The 24,267-nt window shown below is 42.5% G+C and overlaps 7 protein-coding genes across 7 annotated transcripts in view; 5 read left to right on the plus strand and 2 right to left on the minus strand.

Moving 5' to 3' along the window:
* The window catches only part of LOC125298516 (histone H3-like), a 72,305-nt gene extending 58,711 nt beyond the window's left edge, over positions 1-13,594 (plus strand). Inside the window, exon 3 of the mRNA XM_048249298.1 lies at positions 13,283-13,594. Coding sequence (XP_048105255.1) covers positions 13,283-13,594 — 312 coding nt within the window. The remainder of the gene's footprint in view (positions 1-13,282) is intronic.
* LOC125298549 (histone H2B-like) lies at positions 1,410-1,784 on the plus strand. Its single transcript, XM_048249332.1, has one exon. The coding sequence runs from the start codon at positions 1,410-1,412 to the stop codon at positions 1,782-1,784; it is 375 nt and encodes a 124-aa protein (XP_048105289.1).
* Positions 4,338-6,242, plus strand: LOC125298503. The gene is made up of 2 exons (XM_048249275.1): positions 4,338-4,653; positions 4,949-6,242. Exons 1-2 carry the CDS (start codon positions 4,513-4,515, stop codon positions 5,891-5,893), a joined length of 1,086 nt encoding a protein of 361 aa, XP_048105232.1. The 5' UTR covers positions 4,338-4,512; the 3' UTR covers positions 5,894-6,242.
* LOC125298521 (TOG array regulator of axonemal microtubules protein 1-like) lies at positions 6,382-8,833 on the plus strand. The gene is made up of 4 exons (XM_048249304.1): positions 6,382-6,759; positions 7,125-7,283; positions 8,138-8,262; positions 8,417-8,833. Exons 1-4 carry the CDS (start codon positions 6,542-6,544, stop codon positions 8,458-8,460), a joined length of 546 nt encoding a protein of 181 aa, XP_048105261.1. The 5' UTR covers positions 6,382-6,541; the 3' UTR covers positions 8,461-8,833.
* Positions 13,595-14,647: 1,053 nt separating the features above from the next.
* LOC125298537 (histone H2B-like) lies at positions 14,648-15,022 on the plus strand. Its single transcript, XM_048249321.1, has one exon. It carries the CDS (start codon positions 14,648-14,650, stop codon positions 15,020-15,022), a length of 375 nt encoding a protein of 124 aa, XP_048105278.1.
* Positions 15,023-15,947: 925 nt separating this feature from the next.
* Positions 15,948-19,971, minus strand: LOC125298530 (histone H3-like). Its single transcript, XM_048249315.1, has 2 exons — positions 19,965-19,971; positions 15,948-16,363 (listed from the first exon to the last, which is right to left on the minus strand). The coding sequence occupies exons 1-2, from the start codon at positions 19,969-19,971 to the stop codon at positions 15,948-15,950; spliced, it is 423 nt and encodes a 140-aa protein (XP_048105272.1).
* Positions 17,106-17,538, minus strand: LOC125298534 (histone H2A-like). Its single transcript, XM_048249319.1, has one exon. The coding sequence runs from the start codon at positions 17,523-17,525 to the stop codon at positions 17,148-17,150; it is 378 nt and encodes a 125-aa protein (XP_048105276.1). The 5' UTR covers positions 17,526-17,538; the 3' UTR covers positions 17,106-17,147.
* Positions 19,972-24,267: the final 4,296 nt, after the last annotated feature.

A 24,267-nucleotide genomic window follows, 5' to 3' on the forward strand; every position in this document is an offset into this window, starting at 1 on the left:
CCCACTAGAGTACAAGATGGTATTGTAATGTGGTCTATCTATCGGTGAGTATGTGTATGACCCTATTTGGATTTCAGATGATCCCACGTGGGGTCCTGACCCCAAGTTTGGGAAATGATGCTTTATGGTAATGTGAATTATAAAAGCCCCACTTGCATTCAATATCAATGCCAATGGCTACATTGTGCAATGTCTTGAGTTGATTATTATCAATAACAAAAAAAAATCCCTTCAAAAATGTGTGCTCATTCATGTGTAACTGCTTCCGCCAATAAATCAGAGTATAGCAACAGTCCCACCCACAGCTGATTCAGGAAGTAAGAATTCAATACAATTTAAGAAGTGCAAAAGAACCATTACATACCAAAGTGCAGGTTGAGTACAGTATTCTGTAAACTGTAAACTCGAAATGTTGAGAATAAAGTTGAAATATCATGTCAACTTTAATCTTGGCATTTCGTCTTTATTCTCAACATTCAAAACTAGTTAGTAGGCTATAAGTAGCCGACAATTTCACGAAATCTTCTAGACTACACAAGGCATTGTATTGAGTCGTCGGCCAACTGATTCCACAGTTTTGACATGAGAAAGTGTGCCAGAGAGTTGGCAAAATAGTGTAAATAGTGTAAATAATCTGCATAGATTTGCTAGGAGTGTTTTGATCATTTGGAAATTGAGTGTAAAGAAGTAAGTTGTGTTTACAGTTCCGCAAAAAGAGTGCTGTGCAGTGGATTGTGCCTACAGTTGTGCAAAGTGTGTGTTACAAAATTGCAAACTGAGCTCTCCATTGTGTTCAACCCAGCATGCATCACATCAAGTCAGATCTGTCTCTGGATCTGCACAAATCTGCATGAAGACGAACACGCCTGATGTCTTCACAACACACCAGATGATTGGGTCAACGTATTCATAAAACAGCACATGATATGCTCAATGTATTCACATGTCGACGTTTTGCCGCAGAAGGTGTGGGACATGTGTAGACAACTGTCATATGCAATATTGGCGTTACAAACTACCATGCATTTCTATGGAGGATTAATGTCTCCTCAGTAGAAAGTCTCTGTTTTTCTCTGAATAATGATTCGAGAAAACTGCAATCATGAACTGAAACGCTAAAAGTAAAACTATGTTGCAGATTTCAAGGGATTCCCTCCCTTCAGAAGAAAAGTGCGGGAAAATAACAAAAGATGGTGTAAACTAGTGGTCTGTGGGTGGTGCTAACCTTTCACTGACTGCCCCCCGATACAAAATGACCAACCGTGTCAGAGTATTTGGTTTCGGAGGAAAATTATACAGCCATTCTGGTCGTGAGTGTGTGAAGTGACGCAGTCCTCTATTTGCATATAACCTGGAATATATACCAGATAACTTCATGAGGTCAACAAACTAACGCTTGAGACATCAGTATGCCCGATCCAACCAAGCCTGCGCCTAAGAAGGGCTCCAAAAAAGCCGTGACCAAGACTGCCAGCAAAGGAGGGAAGAAACGCAGAAAGTCCAGGAAGGAGAGCTATGCCATCTATGTGTACAAAGTCTTGAAGCAGGTCCACCCTGACACCGGTATCTCTTCCAAGGCTATGGGTATCATGAACTCCTTCGTGAACGACATCTTCGAGCGCATTGCTGGAGAGGCTTCCCGCTTGGCCCACTACAACAAGCGCTCCACCATCTCTTCCAGGGAGATCCAGACTGCAGTGCGTCTGCTTCTGCCCGGTGAACTGGCCAAGCACGCCGTGTCCGAGGGAACAAAAGCCGTCACAAAATATACCAGCTCCAAGTAAAGTGTTAACACGTTCTTCAACACAAAGGCTCTTTTAAGAGCCACCCACATTCTTTTGAAAAGTAATTCCAGTAATCCTACTTACCTGTAAGGACGCATTACTGCTAATCAATTTATCAAAGACTTTGAAATATAATTAATCTACATCTGTTAAGGATCTAAAATCTGCTCAATACTGTTAGCCCTATTTGGTTTGCTGTGAACATGGGTACTTACGCATTTGGGTTGCTTAGTGTTCCGGTGTTTTGGTCTGGGTCTAAACGCATAAATGTTAAGCACATAACTAAGCGGTTCTAATGATTTATGGTGCCACAACTGCCATATGCATTATTGGCGTTACAAACTAACCCCATGTATTTCTATGGAGGTTTTTTTGAGTGCTGTGTCGTCTCATTAGAAAGTCTCTGATCTAAATAGTTTTGCACTTCCATTTGCCAGGTCTTCAGGCCTCACTGACCTGAGCTCGTGCAAGTCCGAAAGGGGAAGACAATATTGGGAAAATAAGGTTCCAGTGGGGGCTGGCATAGAAGCAAAGAGGGGGAGTGAGAGTGTGTTTTAACCCTTAGAAGCTGTTTTTAGGGCGTTTTCACTACCTTTATTCATAAGGATTTATTCTGGTCATTTTAAGTGCCACACACACATATTGTATATTGTTTTTTTTCAGCAGAGTCTAGGCTACCCAGATCTGCCATCATTTCATGTATTAATACTAGCATTTTATTTAGATTTTTAAAGAATTAAAATATAAAAAGTGTATTATAAGAATTTGTATATTTCGACATGTATCTCACCACAGCAAGCTCATAGCTCTACATGCATTTCATGTGTGTGTAGGGCAGACTGTCCTGAATCGGGCAATATAATTACCATGTTGGTGGGATACTCTGAGGCTGAGCAATTTACAGAAATATGTGGTGTGTGATTTACGGAAATAAATGCCATTTTAGTGATGAAAAATGACCTTTCTGCGCTCCATATCTGTGACACGAACTGATCTGACCTAACTTGACTCGAGGTTGCATGTTAGCATGTGTGGTGTATGCACTCATAATAATTCTCAACTTTTTACTGCATTGCCATGAACAAAGTAAAGGCAAAAAAGGTGTTTCTTTGTTGAACAAATTGGGATGCAATGTGAGCCTTGAATTGGATGCCATGCAGGAATTTGCTAGGATCTCAAAACCGGATTATAAACATGCTTTGCCATAGAGAAACACACGATAGCGTTGGATTATAAACATGCTTTGCCACAAAAACAGACAAAACGTGGGGTAAGTTGAGCTATATGAAGTTATTATTTTGCGGTCACTTCGTCTGTTTTATAACCCAGAAGGATGTACTTGGTATCAAATGATAGCTCTGTGCCTCCTCTTTCATCTGACATGCGTGACATATCTATGCGATCACGGGTTCGCGAGTAATTCAAACGAGAGTAATGGGTGCGCGAGTGAACGCAGAGAAGTACTGTAAATATGATGCAAAATATGTCTCTTTGGAAAGCTCCACTTCTCTGTCATGCAATAAAGGTTTTATCTCGTTGTGATGAACAGTCGCGGAGCAATGTAACAGAGAAGAAAGGGTGTGTTTTTTGACGCACTTTGCGACAATCTGGTTCTAAGGGTTAATGTAGCACATATACAGTCCATATGATCAATAAGTATGTGTCTGCAATCAATTTAATACACTGACCATTTTCTCACCCATTCATTTCTAATGGCCGGGCTCCTCATGAAGTTATCTGGTATACATTCCAGGTTATATGCAAATAGAGGACTGCGTCACTTCACACACTCACGACCAGAATGGCTGTATAATTTCCCTCCGAAACCAAATCCTCTGACACGGTTGGTCATTTTGTTTTGGGGCAGTCAGTGAAAGGTTAGCACCACCCCAGACCACTAGTTTACACCATATTTTGTTATTTTCCCGCACCTTTCTTCTGAAGGGAGGGAATCCTTTGAAATCTGCAACATAGTTTTACATTGACAGAAACCATTTCACAACATTGTGTAAAATATACAAATTTACAGTAAAACACGTACTGCAAATAATTCTATGTAGGCTTGAAGGTAAACGTTCTCCATTATCATCCGGTTAAGCTTCAGAATCTGCAGATTCAGGAATTTGGTTTCACTTTGACAAATTGCCTTACAGGGTTGATGACCGTTCTTGTTCAGTGGTTGATTTTACGTGTTTTGGAGTGAAATAATGATATCAAACCGTAGTCCTTCATTTATATTTATATTTTACTTAATAGCGGTTTAGCACAATTAATCACTCACTGAACTCAAATCAAGATTAAGTAGGCCAGTAACTATCAATTAATTCATACTGACTAATTTGCTTGCTATCAAGCCTGAGAAGGTAGCCTAAGAAGACTACATGAGGTTGCATTTACTGATGTTTATTGGTTAGTTTATCTATATGTAGACAGAGGGGATTTGTGACCTCTAGGCCTATGGAACTCGTTACGTCATAATGGTGAGTTCACAATAGCGCAGCTGTCTTCCTCCGCCAAAATACTGCTTTGCTTCACTTGTTGCAACATCTCAGTTAGATATACACGCTTGTTTTCCCGTTTCGATTATATTCGAATATATATATCTTTTACATCATAATTGTCCTAATTTGATACCATATTATATTTTAAGTTCAGGACGTCTAACTTCAGCCCATTTTCATCACAATTCTGAAATGTAGCTCCAGTCAGTGAGGACATTTTCAGTTCAATGGATTCCCAAAGCCTTGAAGAGGAGTTGGATAGACTCCATGCCCAAAACCAGGAGATGAAACACATAATGCAGCAACTCCTGAGGGAAAACCTGGAGCGGATGCAGTACACCGGCTCCAGGACCTGCTTCCCAGCATGTGTGAGTTCCCTATAAAATCTAGTAGTAGTACAATATAGCCTAAGCTACTACGGGTATGTAAATTTAATAGCCCATATTCCCTGGGGCCAATACGAATACAGCTTTGGCTCAATCTGGCTGTTAATCAATTATAGAAATCATACCATGGGCTACTTATAGTAACTTTCATGTTAGGTTCATATAGGCCTAAAGAACTGTGTGTGTGTGTGTGTGTGTGTGTGTGTGTGTGTGGGGGTTGTGGTGTTGGGTGCAGGTGGTGGCCATGTTTGACATGTTTCCTCCTCCCTGTCTACAGTGTCATCATCAGCTGCTTCACCCACATCTCCAACCTCATCTTGTGCCTGTGATGCTGCCAGACCACAATCCCACAATGCTCTGCGGCTCTCTCCAGCCGCTCAGAGCCGGTGTAGCGTCTGTTCAGCATGAGCTGTTGCCCCCTATCACCCCTGCAAACGCCCAGCAGCAGCAGTCCTGTGGCTCATTCCCCTCCTTGCCTGCGCTTGCCCAGGGCCAGGCCCCGGTCCAGCTGTTGCTAGGTGACAGACGGCTCTCTGCAATTCCGCAAGGAGGTGCTCCGCATTCCCTAAGCAGGAAGAATTTGACAGGCCTTGATCACACTCACCCACTGATGCCACTCCATCACAACAGAGCCCCGAGTGGCGTTGCCAATGGCAGCATGGCACCTGCTCCACCTGTCATCACCAAGGCAACAGGCAAAAGTCATAACAACGAGCCGAAGAAGATCAAGGCCAGGCGCTGTATTAAAACTGTTCAAGATGTTGACCTGAAAACCAGCAGTCAACAGGACAACATTAACAGTGGCCAAAACCATGACAATGGTTGTCAACCCCAGCAGGAGCAGGATATGGGGTGTGTGCTGGAACCCCTAAACGTCTACCAGATCCCTGAGAACCTCCGACTGGGGGCCCTGCGTGTTGCTGAGGAGATCAGACTCACCAGTCTCCGCTGTAACAGTGTCCTCAGTGGCAATGCCAGCGCTTCTGACCGTGCAGGCAGTTCTACGAGCAGCCTCAGCCCTGTGGACCTCAGGACCCCGTCCGCACTGCACGCTCTGCCCTTCCTCAACACCCCCACTCCACCCATTGGCCATGCTGTCCCCTCCCCCCCAGAGACAGCCAAACCCCAGGTAACCAATCAGAGACGGTTCGTCAGTAGACTACCCCGCCTCAAGAAGACGGCTTCAGTTAGTGTGGCCACTGCTGTGACAGGTGAGCAGTGAAGTCAGTAAAGTTAGATACATATCCCTAACCTTCCTACACACACACACACTCACTGACACACACTGTGTCTGATATAGATTTAGTTGCAACACAGGAATAGGATCTACAAATCAAACTTAATAACACATGAGTGTAGCCAAGGAGCACATGCAGACCATCTCATACAGTCGTGAAAACATTACTCAAACATCAGTCCATAGCATAATTTGCCATAGCAGTGTAGAGAGACAAACAGATTTGACCTTTGACCTCCCAGAGCAAAAGTCTGTGGAGTGTCTGGCAGGGAAGGAGGAAGTGAGGGAGTGTAAGGAGGTGAAGAAGAAGAGAGTGATAGTGGAGAAGCAAACAAGCAACACCCAGCAGATCAGGGAGCTCCCAGAGCTGGCCAAACTGCCCCCTGTGTCCTGTCCCGAGGAGGCCATCCTGCAGGCCTTCAGGCTGCTCAGAGGCGAGTTTTACAGCACACTTTCAGTACTCGTCTTGGTGCCACTACAATGTATAATCGTATTGGACCTGGACTCACATTTTGACAGTATGAGAACACCGTTGTAACAAACTTTCTCTGTGTTTTATGTATTTTCAAGACAGCTTGTAACATTTTATAATTCTACCTTTCTCAACACACCCAGGTGAAGAACCTGCGCTCAATGGTTTCCCGCGCTGCCATGATTACGCTGGCCCACCTGCACGCTCACCTAGGGCGAGGCATGGACACGGAGGCCGAGGGCACAGCCCAGACACTGCTGCCGAAAGCTGGAGAGGCCAGCGGCTTCATCAGGGAGGACATGGAGCTGGCACTGGGGTACATGGTGCTCAATGTCACCCCCTCTCGCAGCATGAACGCCCTCATCAACACAGGACTCAGGTGAGGAGGACAGAGAACCCTGATGAGCCTTTACTTCAGACTTCCTGAAGTTTATTGGTTCTCTGTGGTACTGCTGATACTAATTCTACTAGGACTACTATACTAGTTCTACTAGTCCTCAACAACTGGTCTCTGTTTCACCTGGTTTCACACATGTCTCTCCTGGCTCTGTGGTTCTTTGTCTCCTCTATTTATCTGGCTAAATATGGTTAAAACGGAAGCCTTGTGGGAACACCTATGATGCTGATAATGGAACTCTTTTGAAACGGTCTATATGGTTCTTTGTCTCCTCTGGTTCTCTAGCTTACTCATTCTCTGGCTCTGTGTTTCTCTTGGTGTGTTTCAATGGTTTTCTACTTCTTAAGACATCGTAATGCAGCCGTGAGGAAGACCACTGCACAGTTCCTGGAGAGACTGGCAGAGGTCATGGGGGCATCCCGTGTCCTGTCAGGGAAAAAGGACCTGACTGACCGCTTCATTCACTCCATCAGCTGCCTGGCCCTCGACAGTGCACAGGAAGTCAGGTGGGAGTGCTACTTCTTCTAGTTTCTAACCAAACCAAACAATCAACTTATTATGTGGTATCCAAAAGTCATGTCATTTGAAATGTCTAGGGGTTCATTACATAACCTGAATACTTACAAAAAGAGTATCAAAGCTGAAATAAAAACAAATAAATAAAAAAAGAAGACAAAGCAAACAGCTAACCAGTCATGCATCGGCTAGGCCCTATATGCCATCTGATGCGGACATGCGTCGACACTGCCACTTCCCATCACTTAACACAAGAAATGGGCGTAGAATAGGGACAAGACACTGTAAGACAAAAACATTACCATGAAAGCTGGAATGGCTGTAACAAGGTGGAAAACAATCATTCCAGCCAAGCATTCAATAATGCAAATATTGATCATTCAATAAGAGTTATAGCTTTTACACATCAAAATGAGCAAAATACTAAAAGCTGTTTTGGCATAGGTTTAAGGCTATGTTTACCTGTAATTAAAAATTTGATGACAGAGAAGTTTGGAGTAAATTGGTTGACTCTTCCTAAACGTTCTCTGCAATAAGTGATGTCTGGCTTAGCCACTTCAAGTGTATTCAGCTAATGTGCCAAGCATGTCAAGTGTGATGTTGGTCAAAGGATTCTACTCCAGTCTTTAATAGAGTGTGTGTCTCATGCCCTCTTGTAATGAAATGAAAACAGGCATGCAGTTCTGCCTATGAAAAGTCATTGTGGCATCAAACATATTTTGAATGATAATTTAACATATAAAACATCACAATGTTGTTTTAATGCTGTCATTATTAATGAGTTGGTGTTGATATCCTCATTGTAAATAAATCGGTGTTGATGTATTGTTTGTGTCTAAAACAGGACCCATGCCCGTAACACGCTGGCATTTTTGGCTTCCCATCCTGACCTTATCAAGATGGTGGACAGATTCGCCCCTCAGAGAGATCAAGGCACCGTCAGGGACATCATCAACAAATGCCAAAAAAGTGGGTGCAAACCATTGGAGGACATCATTAACACATAGCATTTATCTATCATTGTCAAAAACTGGCCAACATTTCTACTTATTATAATTTAACCTCAGAGAATCCAGAGCAAAATGTCTTAGTAATGTGTCATTTTGCCCCCCCCCCCCTGCAGAAATATCCATTGAAGTGAACATCCAAGGTGGAAGAATGAAATAATTAATACCGGTCTACACAACCCTGAACATTTTGAAAAATGTGCTTTTCAATCACCTTGTTGTGATCAAAAAAATGAGAATGCGTCTTAAGCAATACACCATCCCTACATAGTCGCCGATCCAAATTAAGAAGGAATTCTGGCATCAACAAAGGATCATCTAGACTAGCAGAAGCCCACCAGCAGACTACCAGCAAGACTAAGCTCCTTCTCCCATTCCAGTCTGCTCTCATTCACTCTCAAGCAGCTCTACAGCCCCCAACCAGCTGCAGCATTCAAACATCCATTTTTACAGAATTTGTATATTGTTTCCCCCCCCACATCTTTCAGTTTCTTTTTTCTGAAACAAGTAGAAAATAAAGGGGCAAAAGATCAGTGCCTTTGTCTGACTCATTTGGCTCAACGTCGCTAATAAGTTCATAATTCTGAGAAATTCTTGATTGTTTGTGTTATATTTATTTATGTGTGTGTGTGTGTGTGTGTGTGTGTGTGTGTGTGTGTGTGTGTGTGTGTGTGTGTGTGTATGTGTGTATGTGTGTGTGTGTACATTTAGTGACGTACACCAACAAGGATTCCCGGGACACTGAAAGACCGGGGCGCTTCGCTGCGCGGCGGTCATAATAATAATAATACTAAACGTAAATTACAATTTTTGTGGAAAGAAAAGAATAGGATGGAGTAGGAACTTCACTTGGGCTTCAGTAATCCATTCTAAAAAGTGATGTGTTAAAATGATGCTCAGAGACAACACATTTTGTGTCAATTTCAACGAAAAGAGTCTATATAAGAAAGACATTTCTCTTTGTGTGTGATGTGGGTGACAGACCTGCTCTAGCTGGGATGTCTGTGTGTGTGTGTGTGTGTGCTCATCACACTTTGAAATGTAATTATAAGTGATGCCTTTACAGCTCTGCGAAGGTGCAACAATGAGTTGGTGTGTGAGGAGATTGTCTGATGATTTGTGCGTGGCAGGCCCTTACAGAAATTTCAGGTTTCTGGCGAAGTTGACGCAGGTCATATTTTTACATTAAAATTAGGTTTCTGGCAAACAGTTGCGGTTAACTTTGGTAATGTTGCAGCAAATTTGCAGCAATGCCATTATGCAAATTAGGTTTGTCAACAGTAGTTCACTGGAAGTTTGCCATTATTGGCGAAGTGTGATGGCAAATCACTGGCGAACACATTTGCCACTAGTGCCAAACTTGCTGGAAGTTTGCCTCTAGCGGCCAACACTGGCAAACTTCTGGCGATATTTTCTAGTGAACTCATTTGTCTCCCACAAAGTTCACCCACAAGTTTGCTGCAAATCTGCCACAAACATTTAATTTTTGTAAGGGGGAGTCTTATGAATTTCCCCTTGGGGATCAATAAAGTATCTATCTATCTATCTTATGGGTCTGTAAGCATGAGATTCCCCTGTCAAAATTAGGAAATGAGGTCTAGTGGTGTTTGAACAGCATAGACATTTAGGACTGCATAATTATTTGTGTTGTGTTCCTCTTAATAATAAGGTGATTAGTGGTAAGTCTGGAGAAAAACAAATTTTAAATTTGTTTATTATTCTGCTACTGTGTGATTGTAAGATAGTTTTGAAGTTGATGAGTTAGAATGAAGAGTATATCCTTCTATTGTAAACATGTGCGAAGGCAGTCTGAGCCTCTGTGATGAAACATTGAGCCGGGTCTGGCAAAGAAGAATGGGTTGTCCTTCTGTATGCCGCACTTTACTCTTGTGTTGACAAGCCAATCTAATGAGCAGACCATCTTTGGGGTCAGGAGTATGGACACTTTGCGTCCACGTTTGCCCCTTGTCTTGATTCTAGAAAAATGCCAACAGAGCTGTTTTTCCGTTTCACTTAATGCCCAGCCTATGTCTTTGTGTGGTTAGGATGTATTTTTTGAAATGAAGGCTGACAAAGGCATAGAAGACACTTCACCCTCTCTTCTCCTGTTGAAAACTAGAAAAACACTTTCCAAACATGTCTGGGCTAAACATGACCATCTTAACATCTGAAGGGTCAAAGGAAGAAGTTTGGGATACTCATCATTCTTGGAGCCCAAGTACAAATGAAGTTTTTGGATATCCTCCGTAAATGGAAGGATCATCGGAGCGTTCCATTTGGCCTCGTTCTGACTGCAGTCGAGGATATATAGTCAGACCATCTGATTTCATGTACCTTCTGGAAAATCACAGCTTAGTCAACCATCTCATCATTTCCTCTCATTCAGGTGTTTCTTTCCAAGTTTCGCAACCTTCCGTAGACTTATTGTAATAACCTCGGCTCTCAATACATATTTGTATGAGTATCAAGCCCTTGAGTGCGCCTCTGTTCTTTCTACTGTTGCCAGGGGTTGTGCATGAACTTTTGGGTTTCATTGGACATGTTTTGTGATGTCGCCTTAAAACTTTTCTCAGAAAGAGTCCATGGCAAAACACCAATGACGTCTGATGAAGGGCTTGAGCTGGCTTGAAACGTCACGGTAATAAAAACATAACTATTGGGAGCATATACTGGTGTTGCAGACTTTTTCCTCTCTTTCTCCATGGCAAAACAAACAATGCAAAAAATCAGAGCGTTCTGCCTTCGTCATTGGGCTTTTTCGGGGAACTAGTTCACCCCTGCCGGTCCTGATCACCTCTGCATTGTGTCTGTAATTGCCCTCATTTCTGATAGACTGCAAATAAACACTCCTCTCTTTGGTTCCCATCGGGTGCACTAAAGAAGACGCTAACTCCCGTTCATTTGCATGAACACACACACACACACATGCTCGCACACACACCCACACACACATACTCACTGTAGCGAATGGAGAGAGCTGTGACCCCACCCGGTCTTAAACCCAGGTCTCCAGGGTACTAACCCTGCAGCTTGACCGCAACGGCAAAGAGCCAGGCCCGTTGGTATGCATTGTTATGGTATGCATTGTTATTGTTAGCTACATTAGCCTCTTTAGAAAACCCGATCGAAAACAAAACGTTACATTTACTACCAGAGACTTTCTAACGAGGAGACACAGCACTCAAAAAACCCTCCATAGAAATGCATGGACTTAGTTTGTAACACCAAAATGGCACTTGTCTAATCCCACCCCTTCCGCGGCAAAACGTCGACATGTGAATACATTGAGCCAATCATGTGGTGTGTTGTGAAGACACTGTGCCAATCATGTGTTGTGATCTCGCCGCTGGAGCAAGGTTGGTATCAAGAAGCCTTGCGCACACGCATTTCTGCCGAAATAGATGCCCGATAAGTGCCCAAAAAGCGTTGCAATATGGCCGTCAAGTGGAGGGACTTGCCTATAAGGACTTTGTGGGTACCCTCAAGAGCTCCGAGTTAAATGGGGCGTGCCTCTGTGAAATGCCGCAAGAAAGCTGGGTAATTTACACTTTCCAACTCCGGAGGGGGACTTACGAGACAAGTGGATAGACCCATAACCCCATGCATTTCAGTGGAGTTTTTTTGAGTGTTGTGTCTTCTCATGAGAAAAAGTCTCTGCATACATGCTAAAATTTCCTGCAGTCCTTCAGTATTTACTCTGTATCGATCCAGCACAATGTTATAACATATTGTTGGTATTTCAACACCCTCAAATATTCATAATAGCTGCTCTACCTGACAGTGTATAGATAAATTCCCTGTATAGGCCCTTCAGTACAGTAATTCACCACCATCTTGAGCGAGAGACTACAGATTGAGAAAATATTAAAAAAGATTATCTGTTCAGAGAACCATGAAGCAAGGACTGGACAAGAGTGGGACAAGTGGAAGAGGAGTCTTCAGAAACTCTAACTTAGAAACAACATGAGAGTGAAAGCAAAGTCCTTTTAGGCAAGTCCCTCCACTCGGCGGCCATATTGCAACGCTTTTTGGGCACTCATCGGGCATCCTTTTCGGCAGAAATGCGCGTGCGCAAGGCTTCACGCTCCAGCGGCGAGATCACAACACACGATTGGCATGATGTCTTCACAACACACCACATGATTGGCTCAATGTATTCACATCACACCACATGATTGGATCAATGTATTCACATGTCGACGTTATGCCGAGGAAGGGGTGGGATATGTGTAGACAACGGCCATATTGGCGTGACAAACTAGCCCCATGCATTTCTATGGAGTATTTTTTGAGTGCTGTGTCTCCACATTAAAAAAGTCTCTGGTGAAAGTGAGTAAAGTGTAAAGACTGCAGGACAACAGGAACTTCTGGGCTAGGTTTGAAAAAACTTTAGCATGTAAGTGAGTGAGAGTATGTGTGTGAGTGTGTGTGCGAGCATGTGTGTGTGTGTGTCTATTGTGTTTTTTTTTACATCTGTGTGTTTCATGTGTCTTTGGGTCAATTTCACCCAGACATCTTTTGAAGGTTGCAAATGTGTAGGGGTATGTTGGCATGTTTACCAAATTGGTAAAGCCATTATCAGGAAGAAAAAACATTCTTGTACAGTTTTTTTTCTTAGAAACAAATAAAAAGGGTAAATGTGACTCGGAGACCGCACAAAGATTAAGTATGCCTGTCCTGTGTCGAATTGTGATAGAAAATAAAAAACAAAAACAAAAAACAGTTGTGCAAAGTAACAATGTCGGTCCAACTTTGTTTCATTGTGATGTGGGGTGGGGTGGGGTGAAGCTCAGATGTGGGCGTTTTTTCGGTGACGTATATTCGCCTAAATGCCCGCGCACACTCCATTCATCAAACGGAGGGAGAGTGAAGGGGCAGTGCTTAGTAGTTTTCAACAAGGTCCTCTCTGTGGAAAGTAGTATGAGCTGCGAGCCATAGCTGCTTTACATTCGTGCAACTCTCGGTCGCAAGAAGTTTGAAAGATGTCCGGTAGAGGCAAAGGAGGCAAAGGTCTTGGAAAAGGAGGCGCAAAGCGTCACCGCAAAGTTCTTCGTGATAACATCCAGGGAATTACCAAGCCTGCAATCAGGCGTCTTGCCCGCCGTGGTGGTGTGAAGCGTATCTCGGGTCTCATCTACGAGGAAACCCGTGGTGTGTTGAAGGTTTTTCTCGAGAACGTTATTCGTGATGCCGTCACCTACACCGAGCACGCCAAGAGAAAGACCGTGACCGCCATGGACGTCGTCTATGCTCTGAAACGCCAGGGTCGTACACTGTACGGTTTTGGTGGATAAAGATCAGCTTTATTTCTCGATTTATACACAAAGGCTCTTTTAAGAGCCACCCAGTTTCTCATAAAAACTTGTGTTCCATGAAGTATAGGGAAGTTTGAATTATGAAAAATCTATAAATAAACCACTTGCATGCTGTTGCCTGTCGGCAATATAATATGTTGTCGCACGATTTGACTGGTGCATTGCCATCTCATGAGACGCTCAGACGTGCAGTCCTCATCCCGTGGTGGCCAAAAGAAAACCATGTATTCATATGAAAACAACCCAAGAAGCGCCAGAACATTTGCATATCATAATCTGAATGCAGAACATAATCTCTCATATGTATGAAGTGCGACCCATGACTGCGCTATAGAATGACATAAATCAAGTCTAAACTTAGGGTTCACAAATGATGGAACCAAATCGTCTGCAGAAACAATAAAACGAAAATGCATGGTGAAAAGTCGCGTGTGCCATTACAAAGTCTTAAAGTAGTTGGTGTCAACTAGTTTTCATAATCTGTCAAGCATACATGTGGCTTGACAGACAGGAACGTCAGGGTGTATAGAAAGATTCACTTTTACAGTAAATACAGTTTTCCTATATTTTACTGTAAATGTGTCATTTCCCTTCACACCATGCTGTAGAAGCCACAGTTCAGTACAGAACAGTTTGTTGTCCTTTTTACCCTAGTTTTGTTGATCAGTTAATACATTTTTAATCATAATTCGAGAAATCAGGAACACTGAGAAAAGCTAACTGATTTGTAACGCTTAATGTTTTTTGCCATTTCGAAGGATTCCTGTCATTCAAAAGAAAAGTGAGGGAAATAAGAACAAAAGAAGGTGGTGTACTGTAAACCGATTATCTGTGGGTGGTGCTAACCTTCTCGCCTCTGCCTCCTTCGATTCAAAACGACCAACCGTGTGGGTATTTGATTTAGGAGGGAAATGACAAAGAATTCTGGCCGTGGGCGTGTAAAGTGACGCAGTCCTCTATTTGCATAAAACACACATATACAGGGTGACTTGAAGATAGTCAGTTTATCGAACATACAGTCGAGACATCAGAATGCCTGATCCAGCTAAGCCTGCCCCAAAGAAAGGCTCCAAGAAAGCCGTGACAAAGACCGCCGGCAAGGGTGGCAAGAAGCGCAGAAAGAGCAGGAAGGAGAGCTATGCCATCTACGTGTACAAAGTCTTGAAGCAGGTCCATCCTGACACCGGTATCTCTTCCAAGGCTATGGGCATTATGAACTCCTTCGTGAACGACATCTTCGAGCGCATTGCTGGAGAGGCTTCACGCTTGGCTCACTACAACAAGCGCTCTACAATCTCTTCCAGAGAGATCCAGACCGCAGTGCGTCTGCTTCTGCCCGGTGAGCTGGCCAAGCACGCCGTGTCCGAAGGAACCAAGGCCGTCACCAAGTATACCAGCTCCAAGTAAAGCCAGACTTTGAACGCGCTTTAATCCAAAGGCTCTTTTAAGAGCCACCACGTTCTCTTTGAAAAGTAATTCCAATACTGCACTGCATTCATTTGCATTCAACAGTTATCTGAGAAAGCGCACACTCTTAAAACCAACATGTCGAAAACGGCACAACTTGTTTTTAACATGTGTCCAGACAGGGACGATACATTTGTTTAAAGAGCATATTTCGCTGGACCGAACACGTATCCAAAGCCGTTTACTTCCGGGATTAGGTAGAATGCTTAGCCTACACTTAGAACCTTTTATTTACCATATTGTCCGTGTTTTGCCACGGCTGAGTGATGCTCCAAACGCCATCAAAGGACATGATTAACTCCTTGTGTGGTTTGGAGAGAGAGAAACTGCACGATAGTGGTAGAAACACTGACCAGGAAGGAAGACTGGATAAGGAAGACTACAGCTGTGTTGTACTGGTCTCATTTGTGTATTTACTGTAGCATGCTATACCACGTTTGAATGTCAAGAATAAATACGGGATGTCGAGATTAGTCTACCCGATATTTCAACTTCATTCACGAATATTGGAGTTTAATGTCAATATGTCTAGTTTGATCTCGTCATGGCAAAACGAGATTAAACTTCCTTTTGTGTGGCTCTGGTCAAAAGTCCGAAACTTGTAGTCATGTCCCCTTCACACGAATTTATCATATGAGGGATCATCGGAGTGTAGATTACGTTTAACTTGCTAGCATCGATCCCTCTTGCATTTACCAATGAAGACGCGACACTTACTACAAAATACCGAACCATGCAGATATGCCAAAGAATAGTACGACTACCCATGAACCAATTTAACCAAGACATGGAAACCAGCTTTTTTACATGTTTGGGTGGCTCTTAAAAGAGCCTTTGAATTTTCAGTTATTGACTTCAAAATCACTTAAGCACGCTCCCCACGGATACGACGAGCCAGCTGGATGTCCTTGGGCATTATGGTCACTCTCTTGGCGTGGATAGCGCACAGGTTGGTGTCCTCGAACAGACCGACGAGGTAAGCCTCGCTAGCCTCCTGAAGAGCCATGACAGCAGAGCTCTGGAAGCGCAGATCGGTCTTGAAATCCTGGGCGATTTCTCTGACCAGACGCTGGAAGGGCAGCTTGCGGATCAGCAGCTCAGTAGACTTCTGGTAACGACGGATTTCTCTCAAAGCTACGGTGCCAGGCCTATAACGGTGAGGCTTCTTCACGCCACCGGTGGCAGGTGCGCTTTTACGCGCAGCCTTGGTGGCGAGCTGCTTCCTCGGAGCCTTGCCTCCGGTAGATTTGCGGGCAGTTTGCTTGGTTCTGGCCATTGCTACTTATTCTTCAGAATTGAACAGTATAGCTACAACTGCGGATCTTGGGTATATAAGGCCTACGGTCTCAGCCTGCCCCCTTGTACGTCAGGTTGTTGGGAGCCGCTGATTGGTCATCCGAGTGCCGCCTGAAATTCAAAATACAAAGCTTACCCCCGTAATGGCCTATATCATTGTGTTGATGGACTATTTACAAACAATCTTCAATTTAAATGATAAATAAAAGAAACATACTGAAACATTCCATCGGTCAGTGCATGTAGACTGTTATAGAAACAAGCACGACAAACAATTAACTTGTTAGACGTCATGTACACAAATTATGACCGATGGCTTGTATTCACTACGTTAAAGCCTACAAATAGTTGCTTGTTTATAAACAGAAAACCCCAAGCTTCCACGAATATACCATATTTTTTATATAGAATTTAAATGATCCAATTGCAAGACTGTCATCACCTTGAACTACGAGGCCCCAGAAACATCTCGCAGCCATTCATGATTAACTAACAGTCCAGAGTGATAAATGAAAGAACGGTTTATATTCAACCAGACTTATTTGTCTTAGTGGTTGACATTTTCTGGGGTAAGAGTGATCAGATATTGGCCGGAAAGCACTGTTTACTCGACGACTTTGTACATTGTGTATGTACGGGTGTGAATAAATATTTTTGATTTTGCACAAAACACGTCAATGGCAAAGACAACTTGGAATGTTTTTTTTTTCATTGTTTTTTGGGTGGCTCTTAAAAGAGCCTTTGTTTAGGATACTTGGAGGGAGCAGGTTTACTTGGACTTCTCAGTCTTCTTGGGCAGCAGCACAGCCTGGATGTTAGGCAGTACACCACCCTGAGCGATGGTCACTCCGCCGAGCAGCTTGTTCAACTCCTCGTCGTTACGTACAGCCAGCTGCAGATGGCGGGGAATGATACGAGTCTTCTTGTTGTCACGGGCAGCGTTGCCGGCCAACTCCAGAATCTCAGCAGTCAGGTACTCAAGCACAGCAGCCAAGTAGACTGGTGCACCAGCGCCGACACGCTGAGCATAGTTTCCTTTACGCAGCAGCCTGTGGACACGGCCCACGGGGAATTGAAGTCCAGCCCTGGATGAACGAGTCTTGGCCTTTGCTCTGGCCTTGCCACCGGTTTTGCCTCTGCCGCTCATTTTTCAGTAGGTGTTGAGAGTTCGTCTAAATACTCAAATGCAAAGTTGTGGCAAGGCAAGTCTATTTATCCCACAGCGCCACGGTGCTACTCCGTGCCTCACTGGATGAGAACACAAAGGTGAGAGCCAATCAACGTGTAGTTCATTGCATGACGTCATTTTGAAATCTATTTGGTGCGTATAACACTTCCACCTTCCTTTTATACCGTTAGTTTAATCATAAAAAAGAAAACGTATAGCAAATTCGAGAAGTAGTTTCCAGATGTTCAACGTATAATACCCAGTAAACTAACGAGACGTCCTGAGATATTTTGGCACATTTGGTACTTGTAGTACTTTGTTTCATGTTTGGATGCATCTGTTGCATTAGATAGAAGTTATGACGTGTTACCGTAATAAATTACCCAATATAATGTATTTTAAAATTGTATACACGACCCAACAGGCATAGGAGTAAGATGAGCCACACCTAGGAAACCAACACGTTTTATCATGTGACAGCAATTTATAATTTGTATAATCTATGGAAAGGTACAGCACATGGCAAATGTGATAAAATATATATATATAAACACACATATATGTGTGAAGATATGATTTTTTGCTCTCCAATTGGATTCCATTCATGTCCAGAGGTGATTTAGAGAAACGTGAATAGAACAACATGCAGATGCATTACACCTCAATTGGTGCCCCCTTAAGCTAGGATGTGAGGCCTACACAGAATCATGAATGTTACCCTTGGTTTGTTGTGAGAAGCATGTTCTTTCAAGGTGGTGGTTGTGGAGTTAGACCAGAGACTTTCTAATGTGGAGACACAGCACTCAACAAATACTCCATAGAAATGCATGGGGCTAGTTTGTCACGCCAATATGGCTGTTGTCTACACATATCCCACCCCTTCCACGGCAAAACGTCGACATGTGAATACATTGAGCCAATCATGTGTTGTGATCTCGCCGCTGGAGCAAGATTGGTGTCGTGAAGCCTTGCGCACGCGCATTTTTGCCGAAATGGATGCCCAACGAGTGCCCAAAAAGTGTTGTCAAATGGCCACCGAGTGGAGGGACTTGCCTAAAAGGACTTTGGTTAGACAAAGTCCAAAATCAACAGACTGGAATGGTATTGATATGACAATAGTAAAAAAAGTTATTATTAATATAGCAGATCCCTTAGCACATATCTGTAACCTTTCACTTAAAACGGGTTCCTTCCCAACCAAAATGAAAACTGCTAAGGTAATTCCGATCTTCAAAGAAGGTGAAAAAAATCTCTACAATAACTACAGACCAGTTTCCCTGCTCTACCAGTTTTCAAAAATTTTGAGGGAACCTCAAACAGTTGTTGGAGGTTGTCTCTACTGAGTTAACCAAGTTGAAATTGTGGTTTGATATAAATAGATTATCACTCAATGTAAAGAAAACCAAATTTATGGTTTTTGGCAAATGTAACACAATGTGATTATAATTTAAGAGGGAGATTGAAACTGAGGCAACCAACGGTACACTCTACACTCAAAAGCATGTGCATATCTGTCTGTGGGGTGAAGTTGTGGAACAACTTACCAGATAGGATCAAAGATTGCAAACATATTGCACAGTTTAAAAAGCATCTTAAATTATACACAATAGCAAAATATGAGATGTGTGAAAATATTCAGTGATGGAAATGACAAGTAGTTTACTATCTTAAATTGTGCTCGTTGGGGGCTGTGTATGTATATGTGTATGTATAATATGCATGCAGGCATGCATGCATGGCCTTTAATGAGTACAATTATATATTGTGTGTGTGTGTGTATGTATGGGTGTATGTATATATGATGAACATAGGAGTGATTTTAATCTTCAACGTAATATATATTATTTGTGAATATAAATAAACATAGGAGGTATGATTGTTAAATGTGCAAGTATAAGATAAAGGTTTGCAAATATATATATATATGTAAATACTAAACGTTGATGATAAAAGATTCATTTAACTGAAAGATGGGGGTAGAGACCTACAGGCTTTTGCTTCCCTCTACTCCTTTTTTTTGAACAAAATGTGACGTTTCATTTTTATTTTGTTGTCTATGTCTATGTTGATTCTTAAATATTTTAATTGTTAATGTCTACATGTTCAAGAAAATAAATGTTCCAAACCAAAACCAAACCAAAAAAAAGATTATCTGTTCAGAGAACCATGAAGCAAGGACTGGACGAGAGTGGGACAAGTGGAAGAGGAGTCTTCAGAAACTCTAACTTAGAAACAACATGAGAGTGAAAGCAAAGTCCTTTTAGGCAAGTCCCTCCACTCGGCGGCCATAGTGCAATGCTTTTTGGGCACTCATCGGGCATCCTATTCAGCAGAAATGTGCGTGCGCAAGGCTTCACGACACCAATCTTGCTGCAGCTGCAAGTTCACAACACATGATTGGGAAGATGTCTTCACAACACACCATATTGACTCAATGTATTCACATCACACCACATGATTGGCTCAATGTATTCACATGGACGTTTTGCCAAAGTCCCTTTAGGCAAGTCCCTCCACTCGGCGGCCATTTGACAACGCTTTTTGGGCACTCGTCCTATAGCGCGGGAATGATGCCAAAAACCTCCCTTCCTACCAACCGTTGGATCCATCAAACGTCATGTCAAACGCCTACACGCACGTTCATTGCTTTATCATGCAACAACAAATGTGTAGCTACCTCTCTATACGGAGGTTTTGGAGGTTTTTCGGAGGTTTTGTTTTTGGTGCATTTTGTCTGTTTGTCTAAAATCTAAGACAGTAGAAAATTATGCTTAGACTTGTCTTTAAACATAATTTTCTACTGTCTTAGATTTTAGTTTCACATTGCAAGTAACGCTTAACATGACCAATAGGGCTACACATTGTGGTTAACTGGTGTCGGTAGCATATTGCGAGTAGTTGTGACCCAAGCCTGTCAGTTCGACTGGCGACCCACAGTTGGATAAGCAGGTTCCCCCGAGCAGTCTGCATTGCTACACTGAGGGCTTCTCTGTCTGCTGATGTTTTGCTCAAAGGTCCAGGCGGTCCACATATAGCCTTCATGCCATTTCAGCTGAAAACACTTTTCATTTGTTAGCCTACTTAATAAATGTATCTTTATTAGTGTCAACATTACAGTATTTAGGCTATGTTAATCTCAAGCCACTCTTGCAGTACAGCACAGCAAAATCTGTTCAAATTGCAGTCCGAGGGATATTGTCCAAAGAACGTTGTTAAACTTAGCCTATAGGCTTGGATACATAATCACATATTTGGAGATGATTTGAAGTGGGCTCATATGCTTCCATAACGTATTGATGTAAGAAAGAGAACATGTGGTAAGGCCAGCCTATGGCATTTCTCATATCTCGCAGATAATTGGTAGTCCTGTTTTGCAGATGGTTATTACGCATAATAGTTTAAGCAACAATAGCAATAGCTTGTCACTAATAACGACACAAATAGACTCATTTAATGTATATAATATATATAATGGTCAGACCTTATATGACACAGGATTCCACACAACTTATTGTACTGGTGTAATTCACTGTTAATTGACCTGTTTGTGCTCCTATAGGGGCCAGAATAAAATTTAAATGTCAAATTCAGTGGTTCCTCGTTTGTGTCTAAAGATCTGGTTTAAAGATCGGTTCAGCATACTCTTAAGCATACACTTAATTAATGAAAGGGTTCTTTTTGTCTCTAAATCATAACCATAACTATAATGAATATGATTTTTGTGTGGCTTTTATTCTGTTCCGCTTCATCTTTAATTAATTTATATTCAGCTCTATCTTTGCAACTATGATGCAATTAATAAAACAGTAAAGAGTAAACAGTTTAGTCTGAGAGCAGCAAGAGAAAAGGACCTGCGTTGAAGAAACCTGTCACTGAAGGAGGACAGCCCACTAGGCGGAGCCCAAGAGAGAGCAGCTTCAAGTATGTTGGAGTACATATAGGCTATTTGAGGACTTGACCTGGGTTAATCACATCCAAGCTCAAGTAAACAATGTATAACTTAAGACTTAGGAGGGAGGGGGGCGAGGTGGGGTTGTGGTGCAGCATCCATGGCTGTATAGCGTCCATACCAGCTCTTGGGGGGGGGGGGGGGGTTATTGGGCAAGGTGGATGATATGTGCCTGACGACCCTTACATACTGAGTGTGGTTTGTCCTGAATCCAGTTGCATATGCAGGTGCTGAGTCCAACTTCATGTAATTTGCTACGGAGTTTGTTCGGCAAGATTGTATTAAAAGCTGAGCTAAAATCAGCAAAAAAGAAGCCTTGCATGTGTTTTCCTGTGCTCTAGATGCTCTAGCAGAGGGTGTAACACAGTCTATGCCATCCTCTGTCAACCTGTTATTTCTGTAAGCAAAACTGGTATTGGTCTAGTGAAGGTGGTATGGCAGATTTTATCTGTGTGATGACCAGTCTCTTAAAGCATTTCGCTGCGATGGGGGTGAGTGCCACAGGCCTGTAATCGTTCAGGCCTGTGACACTTCATTGCTTGGGAAGAGGAACTATTGTCGCTGATTTGAGGAATGCAGGGACCCATGAAGTTGCCAGAGACAGGTTGAAGAAGAAGACTGGTGCGGAGTCTGCCATCATGGGTGCTCAGGACCGGGCTGGTGTCATTAGAGAGGAGAGGAGGCAACAGAGAGCCTTTGTTATCCCTGGCAAATTAGACATAAAATAGGTTTAGCCAGAGACTTTCTAATGAGACACCGCACTCAAATCTCCCATAGAAATGAATGGGGTTTCCACAGCTAAAAGTTGACATGTGAATACATCACGCCAATCATGTGGTGTGTTGTGAATACATTGTGCCAATCAGGTGTTGTGAGTAGTTTTTGGAGTAGTTTTTGGCTCAGAGATCAGGGGACAATGGCCTCAGTGAGGTGTCTAAGAGGACATCCTTGAACCTTCAGCACAGTCCTTCAGCACCAATCCAGGAATGTTGTCTGGTGGTTTGTAGCAAAAGGTAATTTTCCCTGAATTTCCCTAATGTTTGATTGCTTTGTTTTGTATGGTACAGGATGTTGCGGCGTGAAGTTATTTGGGGTGATGGGCCTCTTTACGACTTCAGCAAAGTCCCTAAGAGGAAGAAGAGGCGAAGTGCCCAAGAGGCGGGAGAAACCAGTGGAGACAACAGGATGGCAACAGGGCCTTGCATTGCAGAAAGCAGACCTGCATTAGAGTCAGAAATTGTATGTATTCGTTCAAAATCACTTGTGCATTGTGTTCTGAATCATCCAGTCTTACATATGCCTTGCATTACCATTTTAAAGGCAGTCACCCAACCAACACTGCCTATGTTGCATTGCATTACTCATTATCATATTTAATTTCTTCAGGGTTAAACCATCAATGTGTTTGTGTAGATCTCTTGTTGAATACATTCTTAACCTTGTGATCATTTTTTTATACCACTTAGGTAAATGATGTGGCAGCTGTCCAGATCACCTTTCCCCTGGACAGTCTGTCATCTTATATTTTTCAATTACGACAACATAATGCTGTAAGCGTGTGCAATGCCACAGCCACCGTCTTTGCATTGCCTGACTTCAATGGTGAACATATGAAGCTTGCCGTATGTCTATATATAATCTTCATTCTTAATTTTACCTTCATATCTTTCTTTTTATATATATAAATATACTGTATACTGAGACATCAACATATATTTTGCTATTTCAGGACAGCAAATATGTTATTGTCCAAAGAAGTGGCAACATTTTGACTGACAGAGCTGCATGGCTATTTAGCTGCTCCTGCTCTGACAGAGCACAGGCGTTAATTGCTTCTTTAGCAATGAACATTTGTTCTGAAGAAGCACGTAAGATCAATTAGATGTTAAATATAAAGAATAAAATACAGTCATTTCTTTAACTATAGTATTTATTTTACATGTTTATGATCAGCTATATTATTAAGACCTAAACTATCTGTATCTTCCTAAACAGTGATAAGGCAAAACTATTGCCGCCACATCAAAGCTGTCGAGCAGATTGTGGAAGGGTTCGACAGTGGATGTGGAATTCATCCAGTGATCTTCTCAGATCACAATTACAACGCTGCTGACAGCAGTTGTGGAGGACTTGAGGTGTTTCATCTTGACATGTAATTATTATAAATATAAATTATTAAAAAAAAAAAAAAAAAAAAAAAACTGTAATGGTATTAAAATAGTTTAATATCTTTTCTAGGATATTTTCATGATCTGTGATAAGACAATATGTCTTAAGTCTTCGGACACCTATGGAGTTGTGAGGTGTGGCAAGAAGATCTGCTGCCTCACCTGCTGCAATTCCAAATGCTGTCATGCATCCGAAGTTAAGCGCTTTTTGGCTGAAGATATCAACAATGCCGAAAGTGATGTTGGCATTAAGATTAGAGGCCTGATAACTGAGGAAGAGACCTCCTCAGGCCCAACTCAGGCCAAAATGCCTAAAGGCCACTCTACTGAGCGCATCCCATTTCGGGTGGAACCAGGCTCAGTCCGAAATTCCCCAGGCTATAATCCACAAGCCCATGTGCAGGGGGACAAGATACATCTTTATAAGATGTCCTGCAGGGCCTGTGGATTGGCACAGGGAAGCCCTGGTGAGGGAAAGGAGGTTCCTCTCATTGCTAGGAACTTTTTGTATGAATGCAAAGGTTGGTATACTAACAGTGGATGCACCATAAGTCATATTTCTGCAGAATGTCTTAGCTCTTTCATTTGGTCTTGTATTTATATA

This window comes from Alosa alosa, chromosome 7, assembly GCF_017589495.1.
Source record: "Alosa alosa isolate M-15738 ecotype Scorff River chromosome 7, AALO_Geno_1.1, whole genome shotgun sequence".
Classification (NCBI taxonomy): Eukaryota; Metazoa; Chordata; class Actinopteri; order Clupeiformes; family Clupeidae; genus Alosa; species Alosa alosa.